Genomic DNA, 14,782 nt, shown 5'->3' on the forward strand with positions numbered 1-14,782 from the left:
GGAAGTTTTCCCAGCAGTAAACCCTCAGCATCATTACCACCATCATCCATCCAGCGAGTCAAAGCTTTCCATGCTAACTATGACAGCAGCTGAAACAGAAGGGTAATTCACGAAGCTAACGCAGGTAAAGTAATCATGTGCAACTATTAAATGCACCAAGTAAAGCTGGAGACCTTAAAATGGGCTTTAATAGCCATGTTGCTTTGTATTTACCTTTTCAGGGCTGGGCCATGTGGTGATGCCATGCAGAGGAGACACAGCAGCAACACGGATGGCATGTCCTCTGAAAGGTGGGAGGAAAGGACAGCTAGGACGCTGCAATCCACACCTTTATGTTGTTTAGTCTGCCTTGGTGGTCTTGGACAACTTCTGTTACTATTCCTGATTAAGGAACAAAGATGGTCTATACTCAAGATCTTGTTCTAGTAGCTGCCCAATATGCAAAATTGATGTTCAGTGGGATGAGTACTGAAATTTAAGACTTTTCTTTAACACATACTTAATGCATTACTCATCAGTGTGCAACTTATTCATGAGTTGCTATGTTTACATTTTTAGGAATTCAGTGAAACTCCTACACACTCCAGTTGTAGCTTAAAATACTGTGATATTATGTCATTTGGGGCATTCCTTATCCTGCCATTTGTACAAACTGTTCAGATTTACCCTTTCAAACATATTTAGTTACTTTCACCATGGTTCTTTTTTTGTTTTTTTTTTGTTTTACCCCTCCAGGGGGTCTTTTGTGGGCTCTAGTGTCCCTTATGTGATAGTAGGCTGACAGGAAACGGGGAAGGAGAGGGGGGAAGACATGCGGCAAATGTCGTCGGGTCCGGGAGTCGAACCCGCGACGGCCGCATCGAGGACTGAAGGCTTCCAAATACGGGTCGCGCCAACCGCTACGCCACCACGGCACGCCCCACCATGGTTCTTTAAAATGTCTTCACCATGACATAGATATGGTTAAATTAGCCTTTCATTCCGCACATTAAGTCCCAAACATTCAAGATACTGGTGTTTTTAGCATATTTCTCTGTTGGCATGCTCAAAATCTTAAATTTTCAGATCATAAAACTAATTTTGATATTTAACAATAGTGACCCACGCAGACACATAAAGCTGTGTTCAAATGGTGATTTCATTCACTGAGGGGGAGAAAAGCTATCCAAACCACCTATGTAAAAAAAGTATTTGCCCCCAAAACCTAATAACTAATTGTTAGCTGTTAGCTGCAACAGCTGAAATCAGGAATTTGCAATGAGTCTTTAACATCACCCCGAGAAATATTGGATCACTCCTCCTTTCAGATTGTTTTTCTAGTTGTACGTAGAATAATCTGATATGTTAAATTTATTTTTAGCCAATTAATTACATAAATGCAAAAGGAAAAGTGATTTCTTGAATAGTAATTGTTTTATAATCTATTTGTTTCAACTCAGAACTCGAAGCCAAACACTGGGGTCGGAGAGCAGCCTGGATGAGGGTGGCGTGTTTGACTGCCTGAAGCCCGATTCGTCCACTTCACCCCAGCAGATGTTCTCAGGCCTGGTGGGCATCCCCTCCAGCTCCGTCTCATCTGCTCAATTACAAGCAGCTGGTTTAGTCCTAGGCTCTCCCCCTGAAGTTTTTATCCAGATGACTGCGTCTTCCAGGGAAGAAGCAGGCAGCCATCGAGCGGAGGGTGGCCCGTTCCTCTCACGGCCGCCCCAGCACCACCACCATCACCACCACCACTTTCACCAACCCCTGCAGCACAGGACATCCTCACTGCTCCAGCAGGCCACCACAGCAGCTAGCTCAGAGAGGCACAGCTCCAGGGAGGAGGGACAGGACGACCAGTCCACCCCAGCTCCGGCTTTGTCCGAGCTGAAGGCGGTGGTTATGTGGCTGCAGAGAGGCTTTCCATTTATCCTCATTCTGCTGGCTAAAGTCTGCTTTCAACACAAGCTAGGTATTTCGATATTGAAATCTTTTTTGATGTACAGCAGTATTACCAACAAACTGTCTGTAGCAACACATAGTTATGTTTAGTGGCCATGTTGCTTCTTTACTTTGCAGGTATTGCTGTCTGTGTGGGAATGATTAGCACATTTGCTTACGCCAACTCTACATTCAAGCATCAGGTTTCATTGAGGGTAAGAGAATCCGTAAAGAAAAGTCTTACTATTTCTTATTAAAGCTTCAGTCTTGATGCACCAACAAACTAATGAGGTGAATGTGTTTGTACTTCTAGCAACAGCAGGTTCCATGTGCTTAATGTACACAATGTACCTTAGCCAATAAACTAAAGTTTTGCTAATTAAAAACAAATACAAGAGGAGTGTTTTTTTAACCATCTTTAGGATTAACTTGACTCAGAAAATTCCACAAATTTTCCTAATGCAGAAGATTGCCAGCATTGAGTCTTCTTCCCTCAGTAATAGCATTCCTTGTATGGAACATTATCTGTTCAGAAAAGGATGTGATTGTTGAATTTCCAACCACCTTTCTCCTCGCTTGGGCTGATTATACTGAAAACTAGTGATCTTCTGTAAATTTCTTAATGAGTCTTTAAAAGGCGCAGTGCTAATTCAGCTACATTTTCCCTGTTATTTTTGCCTACTTCTTTAAGGAGGAGCGGTCCATACTTGTTGCTCTGTGGATCATCTTGTTTCTCGGGGGAAACATTGTATACATCTACTACACTTTCAGCCATGAGGAGCTGCACCACAGGTCAGTGGAAGCTGAAGTGCTTTTGTAGGAGCTCTGTGTGTGTTCATCCACCATCCTATGTTGATTTATTTTGAAGTTATTCCATCATGGTGTGTTTTATTTTCACTTCCATTTCCTTTAGGGAGTGTTACAGTTCTTGTTGGTCATGCTCTGTGAGTATTTTATGTTTGGAGGTTTTGTTTTCTTATGTTATGCTTCTCATTTTTCATTGATCTTGTTTTTAAATGCACCATGCTGAGTAAAAAAATAAAAACTGTTCACATGTAGTCTAACTCAATGTTGTTATTTTTCTCTAGTCTTATATTTGCAAAGCCCAGTCTCAACAGCTTTGACTTCTTTGATCTTATCTGGGTGGTTGGAATCACCGACTTTGTACTTAAATATGTCACCATCGGCCTGAAGTGCTTCGTCCTCTTCCTGCCCAAGATTATCATGGCCTTCAAGTCAAGGGTAAGAACCCTTTAATATTAGTTTAGAATGTAATTTATTTCAAATAGAATACAGCTAAAATGAGCACAATTGTCTGCGTTAAACATGTCTTACAAGTCTTATGTTTTGAAATGTCTCAGGCAGGTAAACAAAGAGAGTAAGAAAAGAAGCTTGCTTTTCTATGAAAATAATGTTTATGCCTGTTGCTTTATTATTTTCATTTCCAAGAAGAAAAATAAATGTTCCTCAGTTATCTGATTTTCTGTAATTTTTGACTTCTTCTGCACAGCTTCTTAGATGCTGTTTCTTTCTGTAATTTGTCATTTGCAGATTTTCTCTTTATTTAGTTACTTCAGAAAAGATGCAGGCCATGTATTGTACCTAGCTCACAAATTATTTGTCATGACATTAATAATAAGTAATTGCTTTGATAATGTGTAACTCTTGCTAGTTTGTATTAACTACATTTTTTATACTTTTTTTAACTTGAAAGCAAAGCCTAACTGGTGTGATATTATATAGCTAGAAATCTGTCTGGAGTGAGTTTAAATTTCCATACATTTTAATGTAACTGTAGCGCTTTTTGATAGCTTAACAACAAAAAGTATAATTTTGTTAATCCGCTTAGCAGTGGATTTTGAACTTTCAAACACAACTGCACATTAGCGACCTCTTTACTTCACCTTCTAAAGACAAAGACTTAAAGTCAACATTTCAAGCAGTGAAGAGTTCACAAATGTGAAAAAAAAAAACAGATTTTCTAAACTATGATGAAATTCTCCCTTGAGTAAAGAAAGTGCTAAGGGGTCACAGTGTGAAACTGTTTTGTATTCATAAGCTTTTTAAATGGTGCTCCTTAGGTGTGCTGTTTTCATGTTGTTGTCTGCTTGAGACTTTTGCTCTAGCCTGAGGCAAATAGAACATGTCTGCAGATGCACACTCGCATTGATTTCCATACAGGTGCAGTTCTTTGTGTTGGTGTGTGTTTGTGTGCTCGGTAGACGGTGGTGGCAGGGAGGAGAGGGGTGATAAAAAGTATTAGGATTAAATTTTCCACTGATAAACAAACCTGTAGGCATATCAGAACCACTTCAGCAAGCAACTGAGCTCATTTAGCCACGAGGGAGTTACAGGGGTGAGGTCATCCCTCCCTGGAGCTGGACCATTACCTGTTTCCTCCACTCACACGCACGCGCACCCCCTGCACACATACAGGGTTTAAAAGCTTACAAAGGAGTGTTTAAGTGCTGGGAAATCCCAAATTGTTTTATCAGTTTAATTTATATATATATATATATATATATATATATATATATATATATATTAGAAATCCTCTGTAAGGTCTTCTACATTAAACCCCATGAAAGCTCATTATTAGTGTTTAAATCTCTCTACTGCATGCGGTCCAGTGAGTCACTAAAGATCTAACACAATGACTGCAGTCAGCACATGTCCGCTTTAAAAATATCAATGCAATGCATCAATTTTATTACTTGTTGCATTAAAGCAAACTATTTTTTCTGCACAAATAATTCACCTGATCGCTTAGTGCAGGGTGTCCAAAGTGCAAAAGATTTTGTGTGGCCCCAGACTGCAATTCAAGAGTGGCTTCAATTCAGCCAACAAGCAAAAATGTTAAACACCCACTGTTTTTGTTACTGTGATTATTTTATGAAAACTGGTCCTAACATTTTAGAAATGATGTCTTTCTTATATTTCAGGTGTAACATAAATTAAAGATTTATTTTCTTGAAGAACTCTAACAAGCATTTAATAGAAGTATTCTGTATAGTTTATTGTTAAGCATGTAAAACAAACAAACAAAAAAATCACTATGAAATTAGTTTGTGTTTTCTTAAAAAAAATCTAATTTATTGGGCTGGAGGAACTTTCAACTTAACAGTTTCAGCCCACATGGCAACACGTTTTAAACACCACTGTCGTAACACATAATTGGTTGTTACTCTCTGCGTTTATTATGATGAAAACGTTATGAAACCAATGAGCCACAAAGCAAATCTGGGAATCAGTACAGAATCTACATGCATATTTACATAAATGTAAAACATAAGATAACAAGTTGTTTGCTTAACAGATTAATTTCTTCATGAAATGATTAAAAATAGGATAGACAATTGATTTTGAGTAGCTATGTGATTTGCAACCCTAATGAACTCTTTTTCTTTTCAGCTTTGTAAAGTAATAGCTATTACATTCATTTTCACAAAAGACATTAAGAAACAATGCAAAAAAGTATGAAAGAAAAATACTGACAGATGAGAACAAAGCTGAAAGAGTGACAATTTATCTTTTGAGGAGTGAGAGAAATGTCAGATTGGTAATTTGGAGATCTTAAAGACCGACACCCTGTTGAGATTTTTTAAGTGCACTCAATGTTTAGTTTTTTTTAAGAAGTGTTTTAGAAATTTCTTCTTTGAATAATAATGGAATGTCTGCTTATTTATGTTTCAGACATCTAATTTATGTATTTTGTGGCTCTAAAATATATTTCCCCTCCAACATTATTTGCCTTTTTCCCCTTGCTGGTTTGGCCTGTAAAGGTAACTTAAAAAATCCATTACATCCTTGTGAAACGATTAACTTTGATCTAGATGAATAAAAAACTACAAACACAAATTAGACTATGACAAAATAACAATGTCTAAGATTCCACAAGGAGAGACTTGAACTCATTTCTGCTGTTGTCGTTTTCTTTGTGAGATTCACAAATTAATTCCTCTACAAGAAAAAAAAAATAATTGCTTTGGTTTCTTTGATTAATAACCAATGCCTTTATAAGGAAAACACAGATATGCCCACCACACAAAATATAACAGGCAGGAAACTACTCAAACAGGGCCTGAAGTGCAGCTTCCTCAAAGCGACTGGCTTGTGTCCAAACTTTAAATTTGACAGTTTTTGCGTGGGCATGATTGGCACTGTGGGACGTAAGTCAAAGCCGAACAATAAGGAAGATGAATTAGCAGTTAGCAGAGGTCTTTCTCCCCTACCGACCTGGCTGCTTGTGCCTCTTTACCCACAGTCATCAATCTTTGTCTTCTCCCGTGCATGAAGTCATTATGCAAGCTGGGATGCCATAGGGCCCAGTGGGGAATCAAGTTTACCTTCATTTACCCACCTCTGTTGTTTTTTTCCCTTAATCTCCCCAACTCATTTAATGCACTTTGTAGCTGTAGGGACAGAAGAGTGTTTCTTTTCTGATTATTAGGAGGGAGTCCCTTTAAAGACAGTTTCCGAGCCCCCGTAGGGCTGGGCTTAAAGTGGGCACAGGGGTAGCAGGTGGAAAGAGGCGCTGCCAGTTTCCCTTGCAGTGAAGGGAAATTGCCTGTACTGCTGTGAAGCCACTGAGATCTGGACAGCGGCCATGTTTGGGCCGGAGGCATGCTGTTTTAAGCTTTTAATACCACACTGCTCTTGACTAGATAGAAGAAGGCCCTGAAGCTACTGAGCTCTTTCTGGGTTTCTGACGGCTCAAACAAAGAAAATCCATTATCATTTTGGTGTATTATTTTAAAAAAAATTTAAGAAAAACTTGCTTTAACTAATTCACACTGTCTGATTACTGGGTTTCTCATCTACCATAGTAGTTGTTCATTTTGCTTGGTTTTCCAGGGTAAGTTTTACCTTCTGATTGAGGAGCTGAGCCAGCTGTTTCGGGCTCTCGTGCCAGTGCAGCTGTGGTACAAGTACATCATGGGCGAAGACCCGTCAAACAGTTACTTCCTGGGAGCAACACTCATCATCATTTACAGCCTCTGCAAGGTAAGCAGGACCTCGGAGCAAAGATGTTGTTTTGGTACTTTGCATGCGGATCTTATGAAGTACAAACACTCATTTTTAGATTTCAGCTGTGTTTTTAGGCTAAAGCAGTGATAGGGACTTGACTCTGAGACTTGGACTTGAGTTGCATATCAGTTGCAGATACAGTCTATGGGCCTGATTTTTAATTACGGTATCCTCAACTACAATTGCATAGGATATTCACTCACATTCATGATGTAACTCCGCATTCAAAATCTCATATAATTAAAATACATTAAGGAACTTTTAATTGAGAAATCTAACATAATGGCCAAGGTGTGTGGTATGTACACATTATGTGGAAGACTTCTGGAGATAAACCTGAGATTAAATTTACATTTAAATAGGAAAAATAAGGTCTCACAGTCTGGAGGAATAAAAGTTGATTGAGTGTGAAACCACTGGGAACCTACAAGGAAATATTGGAGTCAGTCATGTTTCCCTCTGCTGACAAGCTGACTTTGCTTTCCAGTCAGACTTGACACCTGCCAACAGTGTCACTAACTAGTCTAACGACTATGTCATCTCTGTTCTTGATTGACCAGCAAGCATGTTTGACCTAAAACCTTAAAGAATCTATAGTAATCTTTTGTGCCAGAATGGATTGCCAAACTGAAATGCTCTGAGGTGGAAGTGGAACACAAGGGGAAGTTACTTGCAGCAAGAGATCACAGTTAGTTCTGTTCAAATAAAGACACTTAAAAGTATTTTTAAAGCTCTGAGTCAAATATCCGTCAGTTTAGAGTGCTGAGATCACGAAACGCGAACGTATGAATCCCTGGATTGTGCAAGGGTTATTGTTATAATGCGGTTTGTATTGTCACATATATGTGACATCTTGGTCCAAGCAGTGATTCAGTAGCTGCGGTTCTTGTTTATGAGCCTCTCATCTGAATCAGATGGACAGTTTCCTGTGCAGTGAAAGAGGTGTTTTCCAATATCAAGGCATAGTAGTGTTTCGATATTAACATACGCTGATCCGCATGTATTGTTTAGTCAGTTTTGTATTAGTCAGTTGGATAACTGAGCAACTATAAAGTTAAAATAAACATCATCAGATCAGGGAGTTGTAGAGTTAAGTGGGAGGAAGGTTGTGAACCATTTCTGAGAAAACTAGCGATTTTCAAACAAATGCTCTGAAAATGAAACGGTCAAAACAATTTTAAAGATTAATTTTGTACGTTTTCTTAGGTGGTAGAACTGCAGACAGTTTTCAAAAACATTCATACCCTTTAAACATTTCATGTTTTATGTTACAACATTGTACATTGCATCATATTTTATGTTATGCACAAATTATGCACCTAGAATTCTGTAATTATAAGTTAGTGAAGCTTAAGAAAAGGGACATATGATGTACATGATGCATGACTTCTTTTACTTACATCCGAAATTGTTGTGTTGTGCACATCAACCTCCCCTACTCTGATACTCTTGTACCGTTGCTGTTGTAATTTTCCAAAATGTTCATGGAGTAAGAATATGTTTGCACAACAATATGACTTACATTTGTGTGCCTCATTCTCTTAAAGATTTAACACAAAGGCCTTCCATAAATATATATCCTTGTTTTGTAGAACAGTGTTTAAATGTTTTTGTTGTTTGCTTTTTGTTTCTACTCATTCTGTTTAGATGCGATCTGTATTTTTATTTATTTAATTTAGCATTCTAGAGCTCTAAAATAAATTGGAGATTACTTTTTGATAGAGCACTATGCACCCTAAAAGTGACACACGTTGCTTTACACAAGTTGAAAACACAGGAACAAGCGTGCAAAGAAAACTCAACAATTACATCAGTAAATGACGTTAACAAGAAAGTAGACAGCTGTCATGAAATTTAAAACTGAAAACACACTTGTAAATGAGAAAATACCAGGGACATACAGTACAGACCAAAAGTTTGGACACACCTTTCTAATTCAATGGGTTTTCTTTATTTTCATGACTATTTATAAGGCAAGAAATCCCACTTATTAACCTGACGGGGCACACCTATGAAGTGAAAACCATTTCAGGTGACTACCTCTTGAAGCTCATCAAGAAAATGCAGAGTGTGTGCAAAGCAGTAATCACAGCAAAAGGTTGCTACTTTGAAGAAACTAGAATATAAAGGGTGTTTTCAGTTGTTTTACACTTTTTTGTTTAGTGCATATTTCCACATGTGTTATTCATAGTTTTTGATGCCTTCTGTGTGAATCTACAATGTCAATAGTCATGAAAATAAAGGAAACTCATTGAATTAAAAGGTGTGTCCAAACTTTTAGTCTGTACTGTATGTAAACAATGCAAAAATATGATAATTCTATCACAATAACAAACTTCAACCGTAACCAAAAAGATAAAACATAAAATTACTTTATTATTGTTATTTTGAATCTGAAACAAACAATCTAGTTACTTAATATTTGTTATATAGATAAATAAAATAAAATTATGGATTAAAAAAATAACAGAATTTCTAACACTTCTAAAAATGAAATTAACATTAAAACCATTGTCTGTTACAATGCTAATAATTTTTTTTTTTGGTATTGCTTATCAAATTCAGCATTTCAGACAGATCACTGCAGACGCAAGCAGAATGCGTAGACACATGCTTTGAAAGTAAAATGAGGATAAGCACAACAGGCCCAGGTTTATATTGTTTAATTTCCCATAACAACCTCACACAGAAGGGTGTTTTTTTTCTAGATGTTTTTTTTGTGCTAGAGAAAACCACATGAGAAATCTTTGGGCTCCTGCATTGTAGTGATAATGCAAAGTACCTTAACTTTTAGTTAATGTCAGCAGTTTTCAGAATGGTTAGTTAGTCTGTTTATCTCGTCACTAGCTTGCCTAGTTCCTTCGACTCCCACCTTTGCGTTCTATGGTTTGGTTATACTTGGTGGAGCAGCCAAAATGATAAAGCAAGGCCTGAAGCAACGACCATCTATATTTTGCAAACATCAAAAAGTGGAGATAGGTTGATTTGCTTATGGTCTGTGAACAGTTATAACAAGAGCTTTAAGTATACAGCCTAAGCTAGCTATTTACATACACTGTGCTAAAAGACACAATCTTTTTTTGTTACTTTCTGATGTAAAATGTGACTAGCCTTTTTCCTTTTAGGACAGCTAGGATGACCATAGCTATTTATGCTTACTGAATACCAAAATAATGAGTGAGAGAATTTGCCTGTAAGCAATCTGGGAAAGCCAAGAAAATAATATCAAGGCTTCTGATTCAAACTTCCCAACTTTTGAGTCAAATGGAGACACACCTGTTGGTATATTTTAAGACAACACTCCTAAGCACAGTTCTTTATTGTGTGAGATCATAAAACAAAGTCAAAAGTAATGACATTTTGGAAGAGCATGGTGAACCTCCCCATGTCTGGCTCATCCATGAGGTAAATATTCCAGATGCCTGAAGGTTCCATGATTATGTGTTCAAACAATTACATAGAAGGATAGGCACCAGGAATGTCCAGGCATCATATAGTTCAGGAGGGAGATGGGTTCTGTATCTCAGAGATGACCATGTTTTTATTGAATGGTCTCTATCAACTCCAACAACATTGTAACGTCACTGACAGAAGCTGGTAAGAGAGAGTATTTGTCCAGAGTACAAGTCATGTACCATCATAGAAAGAAAGGCAAATCAGAGATAAATAACCCGTTGCTCCAAAAAACATACATAAAAACCCCCAAAAACCATTACAGTGTACAAATTCAGCCAGGGACAAAGACCTTTTGGAGACATGTCATGTGTTCTGAAAAAGCTAAAGTTGAAGGGTTTGGCCTGAAAGACCAGTGTTACATTTGCTGTAAAGGAGGAAAACTCGTTAGCCTGAGATCAACATTCAAACTGTGATGTAAGTGGAGCCTTATTATTTCCGGAGAGTAGCAACCACAGTCACCTTTACAATAGCTACAATCCTGGAGATCCCCTCTAAAGATTCTTGCAACTGCCTGTTTTAATAGTTGAAATGCATTAATACTCACAGTGGAACGGGTGTTAGATTGGCTGCTTTACTAACGCTAGCCAATAGTGTGCCAAGTAGTGGTGTGCATAGGTATTACAGCTTCCCAAGGTGGATTTTTCAAATTGACGAATTTTCCATGAATAACTTGGAGTCACTTTCTGACAATACGGAACAACATCATGTTGTGTGGAGGGGGGTGTTTCTGCTGGATTGGCCAATACAGTTCACAGATTAGATGGTATCATAGGGAAAGAACATAATGTAGAAATATTGAAGCAACATCTTAAGACATTCGCCAGAAAGTTTGCACTTGTCCACTGATAGATCTTCCAATGGACAATGACCCTTATGATCCATATTATCAATGTATAAATCAGCTTAAAGAGAACAAAGTCAATATTTTGAAGTCACTGTCACAAAAAAATCTCTCAGAAAATGTGTAGAGGTGAAAAGAAGTGTGCAAGCATGGCATCCCATTAACCTGACCCAGTGACACCAATTCTGCCAAGAGAAATGGGCCCAAATTCAAGCAAGATATTTTAAGAATCTTGCGGAAAAATATACACAAAATTTGACTCAAGTCATACAGTTTAAGAGGCAACTTTACTTACTTTGCTTTACTACATAGGTAAAGTTTTAAATTTAATTAATAAAGGAAAAAGAAAAAAAATATACATTGTATGTAAATATCCAGTTTCAGTTGTGTAATGTGTTCTAAATATCAGATAACATATTTTAAAGCTGATTAAAATATCTTACAACATCCAAGAGTTTAGCAATATTTCGGTTTACGTCAATAACACCTTCTAAAGCACTTCTGTAATTGTACTCACTCCTCACCTAAACAGAGACAGAACCACATCTATAAGCAAACCTGGTCTTTTTATCATATCAGAATCAAGAACAAAGAGGAAATGAAAAGCAGAGGAGAACGCTTTCTTAGAAAAGGTTGCTTAGATAAGTGGTATTAATTTACCACATATATCCCTGCTGCAACTCCTTATCTGTAATTTTGTTTTTCACCAACATAAATATTTAAATGTTTCAATGCAGCATAAAACCTGGACGTCCTCAGTTGTTAGCATTCTCGCATGCAGCTGGTGAGCATCTTTAATGATCACTTCAGTTTAAAACTAATTGCACTCTGTCCTTTTTAATTGCAGTGCTTTGATGTTTGTGGACGGGTATCTGCAATACGCAAGGCGTTGGTAATGCTCTGCAGCTCCCAGGTCAGCCTCAACCCAATTAAATTTCCTGCACACATCCATTAATGAAATTCTATTGTTTGTTGTGTTTTACATTTAAACAAGAATTTAAAAAAAAATATTCATTTTCATATTTTCTGGTTGATTGATTGTGGGGGTTTTTTTTATCCAAATTTAGAGTTACGGAGTCAGGGCCAGCACTCAGCTGTGCAGCGAGGCTGGTGACGTCTGTGCTATCTGTCAGGGGGATTTCAAAGATCCCATTGCTCTCATCTGTCAGGTAAGAAGGTTAAATTCTCTAATGAATAATAAGTAATGCACGTACACCTAAGAGACAAGCATCAGTAAAAACATAGAGATTTACTGCCCCCTATTGATTGTGTCTTTCACGTGGAGGTTACAGTACATCTAAAAAGTATTTTATGTCGCAGACTTATTTGTTAATGAATTTAATTCATTATTTTTCTTATAAACTCTTCATAAAATATACTATAATGACAGCAAAAACATTGCATTAAATTACATTTAAAATTAATTTTAAAAAACACTTAGTTATTTAATACTTTATTAAATAACCTAAATAACCTTTGGCACCAGTTGCAGACTAAAATCTTTTTAGTCTGCAAAAAGATTTTAGTCGGTACACCGTTTTTGGTACCTACAACTGTAGGTATAAATACCAAAAAGCGGTGTACCGTTTTTAGTACCATACTTCTCTGCACATCCCCTCCAGCTCAGTCAGGTTAAATGGACTGTTGCATTGATATTTCCTTTTTTGGGGGGCATCGTTGCTGTTTCATTGTTCCCCCCTGCCTCTTTTGTTCTTTCCCCTCAGTCTCTTAAAAAAAGTCGTGTCTAGTCTGGTGCCTGACCTGATATCTCCTTCCTGCCATTACAGAGAATCTGCCTCTGATATTTAAGGCAACCAGACCCATCATACTTGTTTAGCTTACTTAAATTCTGTGCTACTAATAACTGAAAAACAAATGTCCACAGTCCAATTATTTTTTTCTCTATCTCCCTCAGATTTTTGTGAACAAATTTTCTAAATCAGTTTTACATCTACGATATCAATAAATTATTGCTAACCACAGAGGAACTCCAGAGCATGGTGATGGTGGGTCCATGCTGTGGGGATTTTTTTTTCTGGGTCAGAAATTGGGACACTTGTCCATGTAGATAGCATAACAGAAGCATTCTTAAAAAAACCATGTCTAAAGTCTGTTGTTCCTGGAAAAACACACTTTTATTATTAGGGGTGGGCATTTATCGTATTGTTTATTATGTATTGTGATCATTTTTTTCCATGATAAAATGTATGATTTATCATTCTCATGATAAATTCCGAATAACAATGTTTAAAACACCCCCAAACTGTCTGTATTTTTGGGATTGTAATTTATACTATTTTCTCCACAATTTGTTTAAAAAGAGTATAAATAAATACAAAAAAATCTATGATTAAATGCAGATACTGGTGCAGTTTAGTGATACAAATCATACTTTAAGTGACTGGTGTCCTAAAGAAGGGTATTACAAATAGGAATGTTTTTTTCAACAGCAGTATTTGTGGGACTGTGTCAGGCAGTCAGCCATACAGTAACCTAAAAAATAAGTAATAACTTGTTCTTATCATCACACAAAATATTGATAAACTTTAAATCCATATCACCCACCCCTAATTATTACTTATATGAACTTGTGTCATATTAAACATGCCTCACATTAGATAAAAAGTACCGGAGCATTTAAATTTGTACTTTTTTGCTGCATGTTAAGGGAAACCTTTGTGCTTTCTGATCCTCCACAGCATGTGTTCTGTGAGGAGTGCCTGTGTTTGTGGTTCGACCGCGAGCGAACATGTCCGCTGTGTCGCTCCACCGTCATCGAGGCCCTGCGGTGCTGGAAGGACGGCACCACGTCCGCTCACTTCCAGATCTACTGAGCTCTGACAGGATTTACAGAATCAAAGGGGATACGCTTCGAAGCAAGTTGGACAATGCTGTGGTAAAAGTGTTGAGAACTGAATGATAGCGCACATAAGTCTAATTATCCACGCTGAGTCAAAGCATCAAAGTCAGTCATTTTATTTGTGACATATTTTCTCTGATCATGTCATAAAATTATTTATTGTGATGATGGTGTACAGAATATACAATCTGTATTGTGAGGGATGTTATTTAAAGTAAACTTTGATTTTAAATTAGGTTTAATTATTTAAATGAAGTGGAATGTTTGAGCAGGATTACCAGTGGCAAGCTATAGTTAATGTGAAGTTTTTGGTCAGCTTGATCTATATTAAAGACAACATTCCATTTTGCTACTGCTGCTTTTCTTGTGGATCACATAGTTTTGTGCGTTTTTGTGAAGCATGTTTCAATTAAAGACAACCTGAGGGACATTTTCATTGTTTATTATCATAATTGCTGAAATTTCATTAGAAATATTTGACATAAAAAGAGCCCAGTTTATACAAAAAAACATTACATCAGAAAAGAGCTTATTCTCAGTAGTCACAAACAGCATAAAAGCATTTTATGCACAGGTCCAGCATTCATGGTGAAATGCTACATAAGACAGCCTCAACAGGTAATAATAACGCATACACAAATCTCTAAACAGGATCCAAACACTGTAAAAAACACCTA

At 37.2% G+C, this 14,782-nt stretch overlaps 1 protein-coding gene across 1 annotated transcript; it reads left to right on the forward strand.

Moving 5' to 3' along the window:
• Window positions 1-12: 12 nt before the first annotated feature.
• On the forward strand, window positions 13-14,535 carry rnft2 (ring finger protein, transmembrane 2). Its single transcript, XM_005803830.3, has 10 exons — window positions 13-124; window positions 222-290; window positions 1,440-1,951; window positions 2,059-2,135; window positions 2,612-2,712; window positions 3,009-3,162; window positions 6,775-6,924; window positions 12,093-12,158; window positions 12,313-12,414; window positions 13,945-14,535. The coding sequence occupies exons 2-10, from the start codon at window positions 244-246 to the stop codon at window positions 14,077-14,079; spliced, it is 1,344 nt and encodes a 447-aa protein (XP_005803887.1). The 5' UTR covers window positions 13-124; window positions 222-243; the 3' UTR covers window positions 14,080-14,535.
• The last annotated feature ends 247 nt before the right edge of the window (window positions 14,536-14,782 follow it).

The sequence above is a fragment of the Xiphophorus maculatus genome, chromosome 12 (genome assembly GCF_002775205.1).
Source record: "Xiphophorus maculatus strain JP 163 A chromosome 12, X_maculatus-5.0-male, whole genome shotgun sequence".
Classification (NCBI taxonomy): Eukaryota; Metazoa; Chordata; class Actinopteri; order Cyprinodontiformes; family Poeciliidae; genus Xiphophorus; species Xiphophorus maculatus.

What these genes read in the sequence shown, in the direction of transcription:
- rnft2 (XM_005803830.3), top strand. Translation starts at nt 244, where the DNA reads ATGCAGAGGAGACACAGCAGCAACACGGATGGCATGTCCTCTGAAAG. An exon ending in AGCATCAGGTTTCATTGAGG is followed by an intron (nt 2,136 to 2,611) that starts GTAAGAGAATCC and finishes TACTTCTTTAAG; the next exon opens with GAGGAGCGGTCCATACTTGT. An exon ending in TCATGGCCTTCAAGTCAAGG is followed by an intron (nt 3,163 to 6,774) that starts GTAAGAACCCTT and finishes TTGGTTTTCCAG; the next exon opens with GGTAAGTTTTACCTTCTGAT.